This window comes from Dioszegia hungarica (genome assembly GCF_025882075.1).
Source record: "Dioszegia hungarica strain PDD-24b-2 chromosome Unknown MKK02contig_8, whole genome shotgun sequence".
NCBI lineage: Eukaryota > Fungi > Basidiomycota > Tremellomycetes > Tremellales > Bulleribasidiaceae > Dioszegia > Dioszegia hungarica.
Window position 1 is genome coordinate 3888572 of NW_026515770.1, and position 20301 is coordinate 3908872.

A 20301-nucleotide genomic window follows, 5' to 3' on the forward strand; every position below is an offset into this window, starting at 1 on the left:
CTACACAGCGGCGCAACATGGACAGAAGACAATCTACAGTAGATACTATATACAGGCTGATTATAATGACAGGAGATACACAATGGGACAAATAGCTAAGCACAGCGGGGAACTCGACAACGAAACCTGGCCCCTCGCCCGCCTGCCCTCCCTCTACCGCCTACTCCCCGTGTCCCGCCCCTACTCCTCCCATACGCTTCGCACGGTCGTGGCGTCGATAGACCGCTTGAGCATCTCCCAATCGGGAGTCTCCTCGTGCTCGTGCGAGGGGGTAGCGGTGAGTCTTTCGATCCATCCGCCGTGGATGTCGTGCTCGGCGACGGTGGGGGTGTAGGAGGAAGAGGGGCAGAAGTCAGATGTGGAGGTAGAGTACGAGTAGCTTCCCGAGGGGGTAGAGGAGGTCTTGAATGAGGCGGCCGAAGCGGACAGGGAAGAGAAAGAGGACTTCGAAGTGATGGGGATGGCCGACGTGGGAGGGTGGTGTTGGGCTGAATGGCTGATGGGTATGGGTGGAGTGTACTGGGTGAAGGAGAAGGGGCTGTGCAGCGACTCTGGGACGGGTACGGTCTTCCATGCGAGATCCTTCTCTGCGCCGATAGGGGAAGGAGTGGAGAGGCGGGGCCGAGCGTGGAGCAAGGGCGAGTCATGCTCGCCGATGTAGTCGAGGTGGATGGGCCGGGACCCTCGACGCTCGGGCTGGCGTGGCTCGTAGGAGGTGATTGTGTCCGTACGGAAGGCGAGAGCGGAGTGGGAGACGGGAGGGGTGGGCATACCCTGCACAGGCATCCGAAGCTCGAGTAGACCATGGGCAAACTGCACGTCAGCTAAGGTCAAGGAGGACGACAGTAAGACTTACCTGGCAATTGGAACCATACTTGCAAATACCTTCATGCTCCCATGTCCGACATAGCTCGGTCTTGTGGAAGGGCGTAGGTTGTGGTCCGGCTCGACGAGGAGGAGGGGCGGTGCGAGCCGACTCGGTGTCCGTGGAGGAACGGCGAAGAACGTTGGAGAAGTTGGTACGGACAGCTGGGAAGCCGTCGGCTGGGAGGGAGGGGAGAAGACTGGCTGGAGCTCGACCGCCGGGAGTAGCGACGACGTGAAGACCGGCTTGGGTGAAGCGAGGTGGGACAGGAGCCGAAGGAGGACCAGCGAGATGGGTGGACGAGCCGCCGAGAGCCAGGTCGCCCATGCTTTCGAAGCGGGACCAGAGGCGCTCGGGGATACCGCACCCCTCGCCCTCAAAGACAGGGATCATGAGCGCTGGCGGATTGATGTCTCGGTCCGACGAGGCGAGGATGGTACCCTTGACGAGGTCAATATCGGTCTCCATGAGATGGTGGAGGATGTCCCGCCATTGGACGTCCCGGATGGCCGCGAAATTGACGCCGGGCGAGGCGTAGGCGGTGAGCGGGTGAGGATAGGCGGCGTTGTAGGGTGTAGGGAGAGGGACATCGTGGTCTGAGTATGGGGGTGGGTCGAAGGAGAAGGGCTTGGTAGAGCTGTCCTCGAGTCTGCGGCGGGCAGCGACGATGTCTGGGGCGTGTGGGTGGATGTTGCGCAGATCGGGAAGGCGGCTTTGGGTCTGGAGGTGGTTTCGGAGGGTGGAAGATGGCTGATGGGTGTGGGATGGAGCGAAAGAGATTGTAGACTGCCGAGAATGATGGGGAGGGGGGTCTCGAGCGTCTCCGCTGGCGAGATACCGGCTGACCGGGGGCGGGATGACCGAAGCGAGTCGAGGCCGAGTGTAGACTGGAAGGGGTTGGTGCGTAGCATACTGAGCGCTGCCGAAGGAAGATTCGCTGGACGAGAAGGCTGGACATTAGCGCGTGACCTGAAAGCTGCGTCAAGGTCGACTTACAAGATCTCGCAGCTCGATCGCGAGACACATCGGATGGAGAAGGGCAATGAGCTAGGGGTCAGTGCGAGTCAATTGCGCGCGAAACAGGGGTGACTAAGCACGTACTCTGCGCCTTGGAATCGGCGTGGGGTGTGTCCGATGAAGGGGCGTGCGAGCCCAGAGCGCGATGATGATACGCTGGGGTCGGCGCGGGTTTCCGGGCGCGAGGAGGAGGAGCGTAGTGATGTCGCCGAGGTGGCTGGCGAGTCTCATGTCGCGGTTGGATCGTAGCAGGGTACATTTGGGTAAAGTTCGAGCTCGAGTTGGTGAGACTGGTGAGTCAGGGATGTCAAGTGTGGTAGGTATGAGGTTTGGGGGTGAGGGAGGATGTGTTGTTCTCTCCTCTGCACGTACCCCTCCCCCTCTTATAGCTTGTGTCATCTTATCCTCGAGGCCAGGTCGCTGACTTGGAGGGCGGAGGGCGGAGGGCGACCTGGGACCTGACCGAGATATTGTCCGCAATTACCCCTTGGCCATTCAATCAGTAGCTAGGCTCCATCGGCTCTGACGCCGCGAGAAAGGGTGGGTCCTTCCGAGTCGTTGTGTTCTGTATCATCTGTCCCCTTGACAACCATCCCCTGCCTTTCTGAAGTTTGAACTCCGACTTGCACCCTCGATGGCGTCCACACAGCCCCACGAGGGTATGACACAAGAGGGGAAAGCGGGTCAGTGCGGCAGTTTCAAGGGTTCTCGTCAGCCGTTTTTGTGGGAACGTACCCCCTTTGGATCTCTGGATCCGCAAAAGCCGCACTGGCGCTCGGACAGTCAATCCGTTTCAGAGTTAATCTTGACTAGTCAGTTTTGTGGCGTTGCGATGATGCAAGGCACGGGAGAGGACGACAGCTGTGTGTGCGACGTTAGTCCAGGTACTAATCGCTTGAGGTCAGAAGATCAAGTCAGCACCCTCGATCCCGGCGGCCTCGATCTCAGTAAAGATCGAGTGTGTGCGAAAGGATGGTGATGTGAAGCATGAAAACTAGCGCCGCAGAGCTGGCAGCTGTCAGGCACCGATGTCCGTGCGGCATCAGCTGCTTAGCGCTTAGCTCGAGCTAGGCATTGTCGAGTCCAGTCATCACGTGCACGACGATCCTCAGCGGCCTGAGCAGCCAGCGTACAAAGAGCAAGAGACATACGATGCATCCCTCCTGACTAACTCTCTCCGACTTCGCCCGCTATGTTCCCAACTCTTGATTGCCCAGCTCCCAAGCTGTCGCAGCGAGAGCCCGCCTCCTTCTAGAGCGAGTGGTGGATGGCATACTAGAGAATCAGCTCAGATCACTGCTATCAAGGATGTGGAGGAGAGGTAGCAACTCACATCATATCACCGCTTCCAGCATAGACCGCGCAGGCAGGTGTATAAGGTGGCGGAGCGTCATACTCGTCGATCGGACAGATGACATGGGCCTCGTGGACAGCCTTATATAGTGGCAGATCCAGCGTACCTCTGAGGTAGGCGACCGGTGTGGGGGGGGTTGTACTGGAGAGGTCGTCGCGGTCGATCATCGACCAGTCACCGTCGAGATCTTGGCGAGAGAAGAGTAAGGTGCCGAACGCCCAGACTATGACGGGATCGAAGATGGCTCCCAGGTATGAGGTGAGCTCATTGGAGGAAAGGGAAGGGTGGCTGAGGGAAAGTGCGCCTATGTGAGCCATGAAAAGGTCGGCCTGGACGTGAGGCAGATCCCGCAGATGGGCGGCCTGGCACCGATCGGCGCGGAGGTACCGAGGAAGGCCGAGATGGAGGGAGACTTGAGCAAGGATGGTGATGGAGCAGATCCGACCAAGCAGTATCTGCATCGTCAGATCAAGGTCTGGCAGCAAGCCCACATCTACTCACGTCGCAAGGCAGAGGCTGGAGGTCAGGATACTGGTCGTAGATCCGGGCCGATACGGCTGCGGCTGCAAGTCAGCGCGAGCTAAGACAGCTGGAGCATACTACTGACTGATGACGCCGGACCCAATGTGTGCTAGCTCCTCGTAGGTCAAGCTTGAGCTACCGGAGGGCGAGCTGGGCCTCTTGGCCGAGTTGTGTAGGCTTGGGTGTGTGATGGAGCGGATTGCCAAGGTGGGATGCAAGATATCGAGCTGGTCCGGAAGGTCGTCGAGGATGGTCGGAGGGACGGGCCCGGAGCTATAGGTACTGTAAGACATGGCTGATGACAAAGGTGAGGGTAGGCTGGTAAGTCAAATGTGCAGGTCTGGGGAGAAGTCTTCAGCAGACGACCCATCCTTATAGATCTGCTCTCTCTCAAGCTGACGCAGATCCTCCCGAAAAGTTGACATCCTGGACGCCGGCATCGGAGCAAGGACGTCATCTACAAGGGGGTATGGCAGTATCAAGTGTCAGCCACCTCGATCACTGCCGACACTGTCAGCTTGGCCTTGCCTTCAGACTTCCGCCAAAAAGATAGGAATGCTGAAGCTCACCGAGTTTCGAAACGCCGCCACGGGGTATTGGTTGATCCGAAACAGCTGTAACCCCCGTAGCGAGGAGGCGCTCATGTCACAGATCTGCAGCACGAAGAGATGCGTACCTTGGTGGTAAGCAAAGGTAAGCAGGCATCCGATAATTCTCCTGCGGCACCACGCGGATCGGAGGAGGTCGGAAGGGTGAGTCACCTTTTTCCTCTTCGGCCCTTACGGTAACCGTGTTTCAGTGTGCCCCATCCCATTTCGCCGAGCTCTATCTGAAACGCCGACCCCGGATGGCTACGCAACCTGTCTCGAGGCTCAGCGCGCCAACATCCACAAGCCTGGAGGACTCTAGCCGTCACTCCTCAGCGCACCGACACACAAAGGTGCAAAAGAGCAACCCCGACATTCTACGTCGAAGGCCAGTCCATAACTTAGCCACGCTCACCCTGTCCATAACAGGAACTTCTGGTCGTTCATGACTCGACCAGCCGCTATCTGAATGTCCATATTCTGGTAGTACAGTCGCTCCGCACCCTCTCGCGACTATCGGCATCTCGGCGATACCGTACAATGGCGGAAAATATAGTGAGACCAGCCCGCCCCGTCGGGAATCGACCTGGGACCGGGAGCTGCAATGGTATGGGCTGCAAGATGCATATGTCATCAGGTGCATCAGATATCAGTCCAGGAGCTGCTCCTAGGGCGCCTACTCGGAAATTTCTCGCCGAGGTGGATTGAGCTCTCCGCACATCTGCCATGAAGCCGCAGCCGACGCGAGCTTCTTGGTCGTGCGGGTCGCTGACGTCTGCCTGAGCTCATCAGCCATACCCTTTCATCTTCCAGAGCCAGGCTCACAACTGGCGTCCATCCGGCAACTTGACGATACACACCGCCGTGAAAGGCGGGACTGTCTCCTCCGTCCGCACCTCCACCCTGCCCCCGGTCTTTCCCTGCGCCCAGGTATCCAGCGTGTTCTTCGCCCCGACTGCGATACGATCAATTTCCTCCGTCCAGTCCCCTGTGACCAGCTCCTGGTGGTACGCCCTCATCGCGCCGAAGGCCCACTCGACGATGGGCTCGAAGATGCGCTCGAGGTACGTCGAGAGGGTCGGACTGATGGTGATGGACCGGTAGTCGCTAGCTGCGATCGCGCCGATGTGGGCTTCGAAGAGGGCGGCCTGGATAGAGGAGTTGGCTTGGTGCTGCATAATCTGGGAGACGTGAGATTTGAGCTGCCGAGGGAGACCGAGCTGGACCGATATCTGGGAGAGTACCGCGTTGGAGCAGATCTGGCTCTTGAGGAACTGCCGGTCAACCCTTGCTCGCTTTACACAGCTTGCACGACTTACAGTAGCGGGACCAGGCTTGAGACCCGGGTACAGACGATGCAGGAGCATGATCACCGCCGAGCCTGCTCATCAGCACTAGCACGTTCGAAATTAGCCAGAGGACATACCGACGATCCCATCCCCTACGTGCTCCAGCTTCTCGTAGTCTGGCGTGGGCTCATCTAGCGCTAGCGAGTTTGGGTTACTAGCGAGGCAATGATAGCTCGAGTGGGTGACCGAGTGCTTGTCGGCGGTAGCATCAGCCACGGTGAGGCGAGCGGGAAGAACGGTGAGAACGGACGAAGGGAGCGGCGGAAGGACCCAGTTGGAGAGGGATTTGCCAGCCATGATCGATAGCGATGTCTACGGTGAGGTAGGCGGATGATGAGGGGTGAGTCAGTACTGGCGAGCATGATGAAGAGATGAGAAGAGCGGCTGGGAAGGGACTAGAGCGCAGAAGAAGCACTGAAACATGAGCGACGCGGGCGCTTCTTGTGTGCTCGAACACACACTGTCAGGGGAAGTGACTAGTGAAAGGCGGTCAGACCAGACATAAGGTTGCCAGCGGTGGATTTTTGGAAGCTTGGTCCAGGCGGCTGGGGCGCAGACAGCTGCGGACTACACTCTCCTTCTGCTGCTGAAAGCGCAAATCTAACAGGGGAAAGATCCGAGGGAGAAGTAAAAAAGAAGAGTCGCACAAAGTGGAACGCGACGCGACTACCGCGCCGGGCGGAAGCTACGGGGACAAAAAGATATACACCGTAAGGGAGTCGAACCCTTGCCGCATCCAATAAACCTGTTTAATGGCAAGGATGCATGATACCGTTTCACCAACGGTGTTGTTGGTTTGAGGCTGTCTTTTACAAATATAACCGCGATGTGACGTCTCCTCGATCTACCTTCAACGCACCAGATCTACCCATCCTTTAAGCTTTCACCACCTGCACCCCATTGTCAACCAGCAACAAAGGAGCCGATGCCATGTCTTTACGTCTGGTCAACGGGTCCAACTGCCGCATTGTCTCTCACTAACTCAGCATATTGGCCAGAGGTCACACAATGTCGGCTCACGTGCAATCAAAGACAGATGACATCCAGCAAGCGGCAAGCGCTGGAGTGAAGTTGAATGCGGAAGATGTCACGCTGTTGAAGGCCTCACTGGCGAAGACGGACGACTCCTTCAAGTACTGTAAGCTCAAGCCATCTGAGGACACGCATATAGGTTTGTCGCTGACTATCGCAGCAACTGCCGATATCAAGGCCACCGTCAAGTCCATCTACCATGACTCCAAGTTCTTCATGTCGACCAGTGAAGTCCCCGCCGGCGTATCCTTTGGTGTCATCCTCGACAAGACCAACTTCTACGCCGGAGCGGGCGGCCAGGAATGGGACACTGGTTCGTTATCTATCGAAGAGACGGCGAGTTTCGAGGTGGAGAATGTGCAGGTGTACGAGGGGTATATCCTGCATGTGGGGAGCATGAAGAACGGCGACCTCAAAATCGGAGATGAGGTCAAAGCCAGCTATGATAAGGTGGGTACTTATCCGAGGCAGATCCGCGGCGGGTCCATGGCATGTAGCTGATTTTGATAGACTCGCCGAGGACCTATCCGCATCAATCACACCGGAACCCACATCCTCTTCTCGGCACTTCGAGAGGTTCTCGGTCCCCAGGTCGAAAGCGAAGGGCTCCCTCGTCACTCCGCTCAAGATCCGTCTCGACTTCTCCCACGATAAGGCGATCGCGCTAGATGACCTCGCCAAGATCGAGAACATCTGCAATGAGTGGATTCAACGAGCAGCGGCAGTATTTGCCGAGGAGATTCCGTTGAAAGAGGCGCAGCAGATCCCTGGCATGGAGTCTGTGTCGGGTGAGACCTACCCAGACCCAGTCCGGGTGGTGTCCATCGGCATCCCGGTCGAGTCCGCGGCGGTAGTCCAGGGGGACCGCAAGTGGCCGTCGACTAGCATTGAGCTGTGCTGCGGAACGTGAGTCGAGGCAAGAGACAGGCTGATTGCAGCCACATCGAGAACACCGAAAGCATCGCGCAACTCATCGTCACCGGTCAAGGCTCTGGCGTGAAGGGTGTGCGCCGAATCTCCGCTGTCACCGGCGATGTTGCCAGATGTGCGACAGTGTGGGCAGATGGCTTTAGGCTCAGGTTGGCCAGCATCGCCAGGATGGAAGCAAAGGACAAAGCTGCAGCGATGAAACTCGCGACATCTGTGAGTTATCTGCTTGATACCTCTGGTCGGCAACACTGACTCCTATAGGATCTCGCAAAGAGCGATATCTCACTCATTCGGCGGAGCGAGCTGGCAGTGGAGCTTCAAGAGCTGCAGAAGGCAGTGGCGGAGGTGCAGAAGGCTAAAGCTTCGTCAGATCGACAGATGGTACGTGCCTTCTTGGATCCGATACCGGCCTTCTGCTCACAGTGCAGATCCAAGATGAGGTCAAGGGCTTTTTCGCCGCAAATACCAACGAAGCCGTCTACGTCGGCACCTTTGACGTCGATGGGGACGCCAAGATCCTCTCTGCGGCGGCAACTGCGGGCAAAGCTCTCGGTAAGGCAACTTATGTCTTTGGCCCAAACGTCGAGGGCGGCAGAGGCGCACACGCCAACTTTGTGCCGAGAGACGTCCTGGACAAGAAAATCTCGGATGCCCGGAGCTGGATGGCGGAGGTCTCAGCTGTGGTGGGAGGAAAGGTGAGCCATCAGTGATTTGCTTCATCATCAAGGGTATACGTTGATTTTGTCAGGGTGGAGGAAAGCTTGATTCGGCGGTCGCTGTCGGTCTTGCTACAGACAAGGTTGACGAAGCCGTCAAGATAGCCAAGCAGGTGTACATGAGTAGGTTGGAAGGTCAGTGAGGGTTATGGCATGCATGAGGGTGCGCTCGGCGTCCGGCAGATCATCTCCCTCATGGTCGCCACGGCGCAATGCCAGACTCCCTCTTCCCGACGTTCTTGGCGAACTCCCCTGGATCTGCTGGTCAGCTTGACTGTAATCCAATGGTGATCTGAGAGGCTCGGCTTAGCCGTACTTACTGACATAGTTCCCCTACACAGTCAGCGGTCTTCTTGCGTACCCACTTGGGCAAGACTGAACTTACGACTGGGTCATATTCACACGTCGACTGATAGCTGACCTGCTTTCGTCAGCAACCGCACGCCAGCCCAGATTATGGCGGCTAACCCCATACGATGCCTCAAAGACTGTTCCAGGATTGCACTTCGTGGTATAGCATCCGACAAATCTCGAGTTCTTCCACACCGCCTGAGTGAAATGACCAGTCTTATCTACGGACATTAGCCCTCCTCTGCGCTGAGCCATGCACTCACCCTCAAACCCAGGCGTTGACCAGTCGTAGAACACCTCTTCTGCCATCCACCACTCGACAGTCAACTCAGGTGTCAAGCTCCCACTCTGCGCTGCTATGTTCTCTCCAGCGTTTCTATTGTCAGCTCAAAAGCCAACGTCACTTACGAATGATCGCCCGTGCACAAATCCGCGTTAGCTTTGGCCCTCGCTACCAGGTCATCCCGCCACTCTAGCTTGCCCGCCCCGAACAGCTCCCTCGCTCGGTTATGCAGATCCACCCACTTCCCAGCCTCGTCCGTCGGAGGTAGAGCATGAGTCAGCGAGGGTTGAGCAGCCGGTGGCGCGGGAGGCGGTGTCTGGTAAGCCGTAGATGGAGCGCGACTGTTCTTCTCTTGGTAGTACTGCACCAGTATACTGCCGTCTACCACTTCCGAGACCTCAACAGCGATCAGTTCAGCTCCGTTCGGTCTCGTCGACGATGATTGAGCTGGCGTGGTGCTGCTAACTTCGCTCGAAGATGTGGCGTTGCCCGCAGGATCGAAGGATATGAGCGCGCCTCCGAGGGCAAAGTGCCTCGTTCTGTTGTTGCCACTCTGGATAAGGATTGGGGCGCCTTGTGGTCTACCTGTTGGGCCCGCTGGAGCGGATAATACCATCTCCGCTATAATCCCCAAGGCAAGCCAGGACTGGACCAAATTTTTGAGCATAATGCTTGGATCGCTCGAAGTTGCTGCTGAACGCGTACGATCGCCGTCGGGGACATGCCAGATGTCTATCAAGTGGATGGTAGACACTGAAAGCTCGGAGGGGGCAGTCTACTTTGCGCGACATGCGCGACATCCGGATAAAACATGCATCCTTTGACACCCCTCAAAGCCTCCATGTCTCATGCAAGGGATGCGACACGTTTCCCTGCGTTTCAGAGGTGTCCAGAGTTACGAATACATGCGTGTCAGAGATCTACAACGATACTGAAACATACAGATGGAATCTAGTCTATGCTATCCAGAAGCTGACCGAAGACCAGAGGCCAGTTCTCGGCCGAAATGGGTCAGCCCGCCCCGGCACCCTGCTTCTCCCTTGTCGATCACCCCTCGCCCATCAAAGGCTCCCCTCCCCCACGTTCACTACTCCTCCTCTTCCCCCTCGAGTGGCTCATACCCCTCCTCCTCCCGCTCCGCCTTCTTCCTAGCAATCCACCACCAGCCAAACGTAAAGACCGTGATGAGGACGATGACAGTGACCCCGCTGATACCGAGTATGAGCCATCCCCACCTATGCTGTCAGCTTGAGCTTTCGGAAAGAGGTCGAGAACTTACTGAGACAGCCAACTGGGCTCGTATGGCTCCAGCACCGCATCCACAAGGATGACTCCTCCACCCACAGTCATGCCTCCTCGCGATAGCACGTCCCCGTTTGATCCGATATCTACCGCCCCGCCAGTCTTGCCCTTTCGTTGAGCCTCCAGCCCATCCCGATGACTCTTCCGCCACCGGACACTAGCCCTGCCGCCCTGACCCAGCCTGGCGGCGTCATTCCCATTCCCGCTTCGCGCATTCCTAATGCCAACAAGAAAGCTGTTGTCACCGGTTGCCCGAAATGCGACATCGCCATATTTGCTGGAGGCAGACAACAGGGTCTGGAAGACCAGGTCGTCGGCGAGCGAGAGTGGGCTGCCATCGCGCGGAGGAGACGCAGGAAGGTGTCGGGAGTCTGTCCGGGGAGTAGATGGCTGAGTGGGGATGATGTGGAGCTTGAGCAGATTGGCGAGAGCCTCCGGATCCTCGAGATACTGCGTCATGTTGATCCGACTGAACGCCTTGTCGGTGGGGCAAAGAACGGTGTAACCCGGAAGTGCGAGCGTTTCGAGATCGGGCGTGGAAGCCGTGTCGTTGTTCCACGCCTCGACGATTCCGGTGAGCCGAGCGTGATGCAGCTCGTCCGAGCTTGGCTCTCTTCCCTCCAGGATCCAATCCAGTCCCGCCTTCCCCATCAGATCCACCATTGTGCTCTGCTTGCTCCCCCTGATGAGCTTGCCGATTGTGATCTGCACGTCGGCGGGCATGACGACCGAATCGATGGTGTGGATGGCGCCGGAGGATGTGAGCGCGTCGGCGTGTGTGACGGTTGCATGTCTGATCTCGCCGTTGGCGGGCAGGGTGTCGCCCGAGTCGTGCCCCGCCCACTTACTCGGGCTCTGCAGTGAGATGGTGTAGTTCCTCCCCTTTGTCCGCTCTAGGACGACGTCGCCGCCATGAAGCGTTTTGTAGGTCTCCCGCCCGTCCTCAATATCCTCCGTATAGACGACTGCGTCAACAGCGTGGTATTTGACAACCTTTCGCAGCTCGTCCTTGCCTTCCGCAGAGAGTAGGTACCGCATAGTGAGGCCCAAAGAGGAGAAGGCGCGATTACGAGGGATGAAGAAGGTGGTGGCCGGGATGTTCTTGACGGTACGGCTGAGGTCCGCAGCGTAGACGGCGGCGATGAAGGTCGAGAGCTGGAGGTCGGCGACAGCGGTCTGGAGCACGTCCTCGGGTGGGGAAAGGAGGGAGGATATGAGATAGATAACGCTCTTGCCGCTTTTGACTGGATGTCAGCTGAGAAGCCGCAATTTTTATATCAACTCACCTGGCTTGCCCAGCACTGTAGCACCGTCAAATCTGATCCCTCCCGTGTCCACCGCATCCCAGCCGGTTCTGTGCCGGTCAAAGCGATCCGACAGCTCAACCCTCATGCGTTGCCTTCCACCTGAGAGCGAGGCAGGCTGCAGCTCCGTGCCGATCAACATCCCGTCCTTGATATCATCAGGAAGTAGCCGCCCAGGGATGATGTGGTATTTAAGGAGCTCCGCGAGTGGAGACCCTGCAGCGTCGCCGATAAGACCTCCTATACCAGGCAGAGGGGGACCTCCGCCTCCCCACCGCTCCATCTTGTTCAGGACGTCATCCGTAGGCGCGAGGATCGTCCATGGCTGATCCGCCGCCGACCCGTGCACCCCGGCGTACGTATTTGAGAGGTTGGCGGTCCGGAGCAGGGAGACGAAACGAGTGGCGTTATTGGAGAGGAGGACCTTTTCGGCGCTGTTGAGAAGTGTGAAGTTGGCGGGAACGATCAGAGAGGGCATGATGTGGATGACACCGTTTGAGGCGAAGATGTCGGCTACTTCGGCCTCGGTACCATTCACGACGAGGTTGCCGTTTGAAGCTGTTTCGATTTTGAGCTCATCACCTGATACAGCTCCGACTGATCGTCAACACAGTCTTTTTGCCCGGAAGATGGCCTCACCTGTTTCTCCGTCCCTGCTCCAGTAGTCTCTCCAGCCCACACCACCCTTGCCTAGGCCCGTGACTACACCGCCGCCGAGCACCCTTGCAACTCCTTCCTCGCCAAACTCTCCCTCCAAATACCGCTTCTCGACATCGTCAAATGCAGAATCGAAAGCTGCATTCGAAGGAGCGAAAAGCGTCAAGTGCTCAGAAGTCGATAAATTTGCAGGTAGCGGAGAAGGTAGCGTTTCCGCGGGATGAAGTAGTCTGCTGAGGTAGGAGAGAGCGGGATCTGTCCTGATAATAGTTTCTGGACAGTCAGTCAAGCCACGGACAGCCCTTCAATGACTCACCGATAGATGGAGGAGTGTTCAGTACGCCCTCGATTCCCACCACGACTCCGTTGGTTCCCCACCTGGCTCCTCGTATTCTCGCCTTGTCCTTCCTGTCCTCCTTCCCAGCCCCAAAGTCCAGATGTGTCTCATTGCCATCTCTCTCGCCCCATCCGCTCCCATCCCATACCTCCAATCCCCCTTGTCCTTTCCAGTCCCCGCCAACTTTGCCCCGCGCGGCCCCCTCATCGCTGCCTGCGCGGGCAAAGCGCAATCTTTGCCCGTGCTTCCCTAGCATCCCATCTCCGCCTCGCGGAAGCCATGGTGCTCCCGGTGGCGGGACCCGAGGATGAGACGGCTCTTCTGCTAGCGGAAAGAGGAGTGTTGTATGCGTTGTGATGTTGCTCTGGTCCGAGGAGTCAAAGTCCGAGGGCGAAAGCGTATAGTTAAGCATGTGGTACAGCAGATGCTGCCGCAGTGCCCAATTCTGGTTGTCCACATCTGCTGGTAGGCCCGCCGCTATCCGCCCCACGACCGTCTCTTCCTCTGTCACCATCCACTCCTGTAAGCCCGTAGGGCCTAGCCAGTCGAGATAAAGGCCCTCTGGGTCCGACGGTCGGTGCGCATCCGCCCAATCGTTCCATGCCTTGTCCGTCGGCGCGAACAGGGTGGCGTTACCGATATGCGCCAGCATGGGTATGCATTTGGAGCGCTGCAAGAGATGCAGAAGGATGGTGTGCTCCTTCGAGGCCGAGAGGATGGATACGATCGTTTCCGATAGAGGGTAGGGGGAGGAGTCGGATGGGCTCGGCGTGATGCTCCCGGTTGGCTCAAAGGGGGCGTGGAGATGTTGTTGCGACGCCAGTGCATTCGAAGAGAGCACCAGGCTCAGCACTGCCGTGAGTATGTGTCTCATTTTGTACTGAGATGGAGAGATGCAAAGGTCAAACGTTAATCAAAGGTCACCAGTAACTGCGCTGCAAAGTCAATGGCAACTGGCAGTGACGTAACGGTGCAGGTGGCGAATCTGCTGGCCTCGAAGCTTGAAGCTTTGAAGCTTGACGGCCATCTCTCATCTCAGCTCAACTACTCTATCTGGTGGGCGACCAGAGAGCTCGTTATATGTACATTGCATAGAATATAGAATCCAGATCTCCAGGATCGGAGGAGATAACGACACTACCTACACAGCCACGATGGTTCCTACATGATATCCCACAGCCTTTCCCACCTCGCTAATTCTCCGGTCTCAACACCCCGCCACATTTTTTGCCCAAGGCACGACAAGGGAAACACTCCTTATCCCCTTCACGGTCCGCCACGCACTTGACAGCCAAGTGACTGATGTACTCCCCGTTCTCCCCACTGCTGCACTGAGCGCACGCTCCCGCCTCCGCATACTCCCCGTACCCGCCCCCCATGCCGAGCAGGTCTTGGACCGCCGTGAAAGTGTCTCCCGCCAGACAGACCACCTCCCTTCCGTCGAAGGACCACCTGATGTCGACGTTTGCGCCGTGAAGCCGATAAAGCTCGTCCCGGATTGCTCGAAGGAGCCATTGATGCTTCATGGCCTTGATGTCGAGGACGTTGTCGCTCGTGATCAAGGTCCACTCGAGACCGGCGTGAACGTCGATCCTGCCGTTCCGCGATCTCGTGGTGTATTGATCGATCCAAGAACGCACGACAGTGGGGCTGGGCTGCCAGGGCAGTTCGCTTGGCGCATGTTCCGCAGCCTGGCCCGAAGATGCGTTGGAGGAGCCGGACCGTGCAGGAGTATACCCGAAGGTCGGCGGAGCAGGGGAAGGGGAAGAATTGCCGTGCGAGTGGGGGAAGGGCAGGTCGGCGGGAAGAGCTGGTTCCGAATCGTTGTCGTCATCGCTATCGATGTTCGTCAAGCTGCCCTGTCAGCACGGCATGGACGGACAGGATGGTTGATGCAACTCACTCAACCGTAGGCACAGGCTGACGAGGGGGCGCTTCCAAGAACTGGACGGATGGGCTCCTGGGCTTGCGCTGGCGTTTGCTCGATGTACTGGTAAATCAGCATCTGCTCACATGCGTACAGAAGATGGAGGAAGGGTGAAAACAGGTCTGCTCACCTTCCTTCGCCCAGCTTGGCCTCATTTCGAGACCTCTTCTTATCGTCCTTGCTCCTCCTCCCTTCCTTGCTCCCCTCGTCTTCCTTGCTCTGCTCCCTTCTACTCATGTCAGCTGGACTCATCGCAAGCTAGGGCATAAGGAGAAGAGTTCCAATGCAGATTGTAACTCACTTCTTTCCTTTCTCTCGTCTCTTCTGCGGGCGATCGCCTGACACTGCTGCTTCGACCGCGTCTTGAGAAGCAGAGATACTGCTGATGGAAGCTCTGAACAGGTTAGCTACAGCCAGCTGAAGGGAAAGAGCTCAAACAAGACTCACTCGGCCTCCTTCTCTTGGGGACCTCCGTACACCCTTCCCGCCTGAGCAGGAGCGGAGGGCGGTGGGAAGTTAGCAGCCATGTCGACTGGAGCTAGCTCTTTGCTCAGAGGTACGATATTGATGTTGCTGATGATGGTTTAGCTTTCTAGCAGTAGGCCTAACGAATCAGCTCTAGGTCGCGGTGAATGAGGAAGGAATCACAATAAATTTCGGTCTGATCGTCTTCCTTGTTGATGTCCTTTGCTGCTAAGGCATTAAAGGGAGAGTGCTGATTGTTACTATGTAATTGAAGTAGGAGTATGAGAAGTAGCAGTGAGTCTCGGGGTATGATCAGTATCGAGAAAGGTAAGAAGACGGGGGGCATGCCGGAACAGACATATCCCCGCGCCGATCCCCTCTCGCTTGCCCCCACTTCCCCACCCAGAACGGGCATCCTTGTAGCCTCGCATCCATACTAGCCCGATGTAGACTTGATTTAATGCTTAGCGCAGGCGATGGAAGTAAGCGAGGACAGAACTGGGGTCCTTGATGGGGATTGTGTGGAAGGTTGATGTTCAGAGCGCCTCGAGCCTCCTCAGCGCCAAAACTGGCTCCAGCTTCCGTCGGAAGGGGACCCAGTGACACGGTGACGTAAGCTGTTTCAGATGGAATAGGATGGTTTCAAGTCCTCAGCTATAGCTTCCTACAGCTTTCAGCGGCCGGATCCCATGCCAGTTGCCCAAACAGCTCGAAGACGATGGCTCGATGCTGATTGCAGAAGATACTGAGACATATCTGGACTGGTAGGATGACAGCTTGTCGTATTCTGGCGCGAGCAGTATTTTCCCCTGAGATGCCACACACTCAGTGACCCACACATGCACAGCGCCACTGATGTGCTGATACTGGGGCTTTAAGCTTTCGGTTGATGGTCATCCATATGAGAGAAGCTGAGGATATGGCTGACCCTGCTTTTAAGTGACAAATACCTCTTTGCCTCGTACGACTTGATTTGATGGGCAGACGGGGTCAAGCAGGTCATCCTTCATGGCGCTCACCCCATCATGTTCTGATAGTCCGCAATGCTAAAGTCTGATGGATATTTCTTCCTCTTCCCACCTCAACACTGGAACCAGCAATACTTACAAATTTCCTCTTTGCGCTCACAACACAATTACCTTCACCTCCCCGAAAACAGACCTGCACCAGCATCATGCCTTCGCCCCTCCGCTCCAAAACAAGGGACTTGCCCGTCGGCCTGACGGCGGACACAGCTCGTATGTATCTCTGTCCTAGGCTCGCCCATCCAGATACAGGATCAAGCTGACATATAGCTGAGCACGTAGTCTCAACCCAGCTCATCGATGATACTGCCTCGGCTCCAAGGTGAGCTTCTTGCTGCTCGTACCGGCCGGACGGAAAGAATGACACTCACACCTCAGCTTATCTCCGACTTCCTCCTCCTCCTCTCGCGAGGATCATGCCGACACTAGAGCTAGCAGATTCTCCAATCAGGCCGCCCACGCAATCTTCCTCAAGGCCATCATCGCCCTCGAGGAATCCGTCTATCAGATGGCAGACGCGGCCGAAACGGTCGAAATCCTCACCTACCTCGATGCGTCTAGCGTTGATGGTGATCACACGGCCAACTTCTTGACTAGGCGTCGTGTTGTGATATTCTGCCAGGAACGCTTGCACGAAGCGAGGGAGAAGGTCAACCAGGCGAAGCGGGTGATGGGTTCTGCTGTAGAACGTGACGTGGCTGAGTAGGGATTTGCGCGGTTCGGATTAGCTATGCAGCGTGTTCTGAGAGTGTTACCGGGGTCAGCGCAGCACACGAGCAACATACATACAATATGATCACCTCCAGCAATAGTATACCCTACACGGATCTTAGCACTTATATACACCTACACAGATCCCAGTACCTGTCTACACCTTGATCCGATCCTGCACAGGACTGTTCCCCTTCTCATCCTCATCCACCGGCTGCCCCAGGTCCCTCCGAGCATCGATCGTCCTGGATTGTGCCAGCAAAAGCGGGGATCCGACGGCGAGGGCGGTGACGATGTTGTGGAGAGTCCGCTGCACGCCATCCGGTCGGTTTGCGTACCGAGCGAGGTATGCCGCCTCACCCGCCAAGGCGTTCTTGGTTCGTCGGAGAATGTTGAGCAGGTCGTCGAAGGCGGAGATCTCTGCGCGGACGTCGGAAGCGGACGACCAGACGAGTCTCTCTCCCCTGTCCAACCTGATACATGAGCTTCATCCACCAGAGGGACGCATGACAGTAGACTCACCTTCGGATCGGCCTATAGCTCGCTGCCTCTCCATCCTCCATCCTCGTCTTATTCTCACTCCCAATCTTCGCCCTCTTCCCCTTCCACCTCTCCTCCGCTGCTCGCATACCCCCCGGCCCGACAAGGAGCTGCTTGACCGTCCCCATCACACCGCGCAGTTGTTCCGGGCAGCCATCTCTGCTCAAATAACCCGCCTGCCCCACCAGACGACGGACCAGCTCGAGCATGGTACCGGCTGCTTGGCGCTCCGTCTTGACCCGTGACAGCCTGGACGAGACAAAGCGCCCATTTGCCGCATCCATGCGCTCGGAGCAGTACTGCTTGGTCTGCTCACAGTGCAAACAGCCATCCCGCTCGACCGGGTCCGACAGGCATTTGACCTGTAGCTGGGTATCCGTATAGTGGCGCCGAAGAAGTGGCTGGCAGCAATCGCACGGAGCTGGGTTGTTGCGGGTACCGTGCTCGACGAGCAGATACTCGGTGTCCAGCATCTTGCGAACGGTGACGATGTCGACCGAGTTGAAGAAAGGGACATGACCTGGCCACACGAAGCGCAAGTTGTTTCTGTGCAGATGGCCGTTAACGGAGTGGAGAAGCGACCGATACTTCATGGCGTCGAGATTGGTGATATCGTTGATGACAGCCAAGGCGAAGTTGACCGCCGCTGGCCTGATCGTAGCGGTCTGATTGATATAATCCTTCTGGACGTGCAGGTGGACCCACGCCTTCCATTTATCGACAGCCACACTGCGAGACCATGTGGAGCCTGCGCTGTGGAGGGTGGTACCGCGACCTGGGCGACGTGCAGGGCCGCCGTCGTCTCCGTTGGGTCGAGGTCGATGACCGTCGAAGCCATCGTGAGAGGCTAACTCACGAGACCGAGAAGAGGAGCGCTTAGGCGAGAACGAGGGGGAGCGCTTGGGTGTGAAGGATGGGGAGCGTTTGGGTGAGGTGGAGAGGGGTCGCTTCGGGGCGTTATTTGTGATGACCAGGGAGTCTACAGTGGATGTGCTGCTACTCCTACTCCGGGGGACCTTGGCGTTCCGCGAACTTGACGCGCTGGACATGTCAGCTCGGAGCGAAAGGAGCCAGTAAGCGACTCACCCGCCTGCTCGGGAGTGGGGGAGATCTCCTGCCTGCACAGTACGTCCAGCCAGTCCACGCTTGAAACCTTCATAGACGATCTCGTGCTCAGAGTCGCTCTCAGGACTGCTCCGTTAGCTAGTGAAATGCCTGGAAGGGAGAGCTGCGCGGCGGACATACCTGCTATACTCGATCCTCCTGCGCTTGGTGTCTCTCCTTGAATCCTCCTGCGAGCTCACGTCCCCGCTGAGACTGAGAGATCAGCTATCGCATGACATAGTACAGAGAGTAAGCCGAGACCCACTCTATGAGTTCAATCTGGCGTCCAGCTCCTGCATTCTGATGTACGGCTGCTGCACTTCCTTCCTTGTCGGTATGCTCCGTATAGCTATAATGTCAGCGTCTACGATGGCGTGTCAGAACTGGCGAGTACGACGTGCTCGAGCACTCGTTTAGCCGGGACCCTCCTGCTACCCGGTAGAGCTCCAGGCACTTCCTCCTCCTCATCGGAATCGACAGACAAGCTGTCAGTCAGCTGGTGCGATCACAGCATAGGTAGGCAGGGGAACTGACTCGACTGTGGGGATAATCGACCTGATTTCGCTAGGCCCCGAACTCTGCTGATGACTACGCGAGCTACTGGAAGGGAAGTCTGCGTAGGTCAGCTTGATGCGAGCTGAAGGTAGCAATCAGACTCACTCTGTGGCAAGGAACTGCGTGGTCCGCTGCTCCCCTCGGCATGTCCCCCGCTTCGACTTCCGCTGACGCTCATCCCTAAAGGAGCTGTAAGGTCACAATGGAATGGGAGTGGCTGGTATGAGGTGAATTGATCAGATAGTTGTCTGGGCAAGTAAGAGAATCAGGTGAGAGGAAGAATGAGGGAAGGAAGAGGTCGCAGTGAGATTCGCGTCAACTTCATCATCCCACAGATTCCGCCACACACGCACCCAGATCTGTCGATCTCAAAGAGGGTCCGAGCGCAGAGGAGGTCCAAGCGCAGATACCATTGCTGCAAAGTGGGGGAGGTCATTCTACCGACGGGAGCAGTTATCAGCGCTCCTTGACCAGCTATAAGCTGCAGCGCGCCATTTCCTGTTGGCATTCACTCTCGAGGATGTATGAGCGAGGGGATCGAGCGATCCTTGACGCGAAACGAGATGTGTCCGCGTATGATGAGGACGGCTGTACGGAGTCGAGTAATGCGCCCGACCTGCACACGTCAGCCGACTATTCTTGGCTGGTCCACGCAAGTGAAGGTCTAGCCGCACCGGAGAGGCGAACGAGACCATGACAACAGGGCTGTCACGCCGATGTGCAACTCACTCTTGACCAGATTTTGAGCAATTCGGTTTATCCTGGAAGCTTGGCCGAGGCAAGGGCTGCATGGGCCACCCCGTTGGATCCTCGAACGTATGACCAGCCCATCGAGTGTTGCGTAAGTGGGTTTCGAGCTTGGCGTGTTTGCTTGTAGTCGATGGTGTTGAGGTGGAGATGGACATCAAGGGACTTGACCGCCAGGTGCGGGTGATGAGAAGCAGAATATCGGTCTCGGAGCTCGCCGAGCGAGTGACAGCTAGAATGCTCAACAATGAACATGAGCAGCGTTACCAGGTTCGTCCAGCTTCAGAGGCAGTAGGACCAGGCGGATGGACGAGAGACGAACAGAAGGAGAGAGATGAGGCGGGTCGGCCGGCTACAGTGGCCAGAGTCCAGAGTTTCCGGCGGAAGTGAATGTGGCGGAGTGGCGGGTGAGGTGGCAGGTGCGGGGCAACCCCTAGTCCGCGCTTTGTGCATCCACGGTAGACGTTCACGCGCCATCATTGATCGCCTATAGCCCTTCCTCGCTGCTCATACACGCTGCCTGTGTGTCCTCGGAAGCCGCGAAGCGCTAAGCAGGAACACCCTACAGGCGCCACTCTCTATAGGGTGCCACTCCCTCCCCTCCCTCCTCCTCACAGCCTG

At 57.2% G+C, this 20301-nt stretch overlaps 8 protein-coding genes and 1 non-coding gene across 9 annotated transcripts; 1 reads left to right on the forward strand and 8 right to left on the reverse strand.

Annotated features, from left to right (window-relative positions):
- Window positions 1-180: 180 nt before the first annotated feature.
- Window positions 181-2141, reverse strand: MKK02DRAFT_45222 (uncharacterized protein; the record flags this gene model as incomplete). Its single annotated transcript, XM_053093296.1, has 4 exons — window positions 181-813; window positions 857-1815; window positions 1862-1912; window positions 1967-2141. 4 exons carry the CDS (start codon window positions 2139-2141, stop codon window positions 181-183), a joined length of 1818 nt encoding a protein of 605 aa, XP_052946296.1.
- A 931-nt stretch (window positions 2142-3072) lies between these two features.
- Window positions 3073-4051, reverse strand: MKK02DRAFT_45223 (uncharacterized protein; the record flags this gene model as incomplete). The annotated part of the gene is made up of 4 exons (XM_053093297.1): window positions 3073-3157; window positions 3216-3691; window positions 3738-3799; window positions 3844-4051. The coding sequence occupies 4 exons, from the start codon at window positions 4049-4051 to the stop codon at window positions 3073-3075; spliced, it is 831 nt and encodes a 276-aa protein (XP_052946297.1).
- A 970-nt stretch (window positions 4052-5021) lies between these two features.
- MKK02DRAFT_45224 (ribonuclease III domain-containing protein) lies at window positions 5022-5991 on the reverse strand (the record flags this gene model as incomplete). Its single annotated transcript, XM_053093298.1, has 4 exons — window positions 5022-5124; window positions 5171-5619; window positions 5665-5726; window positions 5772-5991. The coding sequence occupies 4 exons, from the start codon at window positions 5989-5991 to the stop codon at window positions 5022-5024; spliced, it is 834 nt and encodes a 277-aa protein (XP_052946298.1).
- A 407-nt stretch (window positions 5992-6398) lies between these two features.
- Window positions 6399-6483, reverse strand: MKK02DRAFT_t54. Its single transcript has one exon. It is a non-coding gene; the product is annotated as a tRNA-Gly (tRNA).
- A 219-nt stretch (window positions 6484-6702) lies between these two features.
- MKK02DRAFT_45225 (uncharacterized protein) lies at window positions 6703-8515 on the forward strand (the record flags this gene model as incomplete). The annotated part of the gene is made up of 7 exons (XM_053093299.1): window positions 6703-6832; window positions 6887-7176; window positions 7247-7632; window positions 7665-7869; window positions 7918-8037; window positions 8085-8351; window positions 8405-8515. The coding sequence occupies 7 exons, from the start codon at window positions 6703-6705 to the stop codon at window positions 8513-8515; spliced, it is 1509 nt and encodes a 502-aa protein (XP_052946299.1).
- A 50-nt stretch (window positions 8516-8565) lies between these two features.
- MKK02DRAFT_45226 (CAP domain-containing protein) lies at window positions 8566-9673 on the reverse strand (the record flags this gene model as incomplete). Its single annotated transcript, XM_053093300.1, has 6 exons — window positions 8566-8630; window positions 8693-8705; window positions 8758-8793; window positions 8841-8944; window positions 8987-9099; window positions 9132-9673. 6 exons carry the CDS (start codon window positions 9671-9673, stop codon window positions 8566-8568), a joined length of 873 nt encoding a protein of 290 aa, XP_052946300.1.
- A 420-nt stretch (window positions 9674-10093) lies between these two features.
- On the reverse strand, window positions 10094-13480 carry MKK02DRAFT_45227 (uncharacterized protein; the record flags this gene model as incomplete). The annotated part of the gene is made up of 5 exons (XM_053093301.1): window positions 10094-10241; window positions 10286-11552; window positions 11595-12209; window positions 12252-12542; window positions 12586-13480. 5 exons carry the CDS (start codon window positions 13478-13480, stop codon window positions 10094-10096), a joined length of 3216 nt encoding a protein of 1071 aa, XP_052946301.1.
- Window positions 13481-13799: 319 nt separating this feature from the next.
- On the reverse strand, window positions 13800-15060 carry MKK02DRAFT_45228 (uncharacterized protein; the record flags this gene model as incomplete). Its single annotated transcript, XM_053093302.1, has 5 exons — window positions 13800-14460; window positions 14510-14596; window positions 14664-14762; window positions 14835-14927; window positions 14981-15060. The coding sequence occupies 5 exons, from the start codon at window positions 15058-15060 to the stop codon at window positions 13800-13802; spliced, it is 1020 nt and encodes a 339-aa protein (XP_052946302.1).
- A 1831-nt stretch (window positions 15061-16891) lies between these two features.
- Window positions 16892-19838, reverse strand: MKK02DRAFT_33702 (uncharacterized protein; the record flags this gene model as incomplete). The annotated part of the gene is given in 13 exon segments (XM_053088765.1): window positions 16892-17207; window positions 17257-17523; window positions 17591-17732; window positions 17795-18315; window positions 18361-18465; window positions 18520-18591; window positions 18644-18727; window positions 18747-18863; window positions 18913-19015; window positions 19039-19150; window positions 19283-19431; window positions 19494-19549; window positions 19663-19838. 13 exon segments carry the CDS (start codon window positions 19836-19838, stop codon window positions 16892-16894), a joined length of 2220 nt encoding a protein of 739 aa, XP_052946303.1.
- Window positions 19839-20301: the final 463 nt, after the last annotated feature.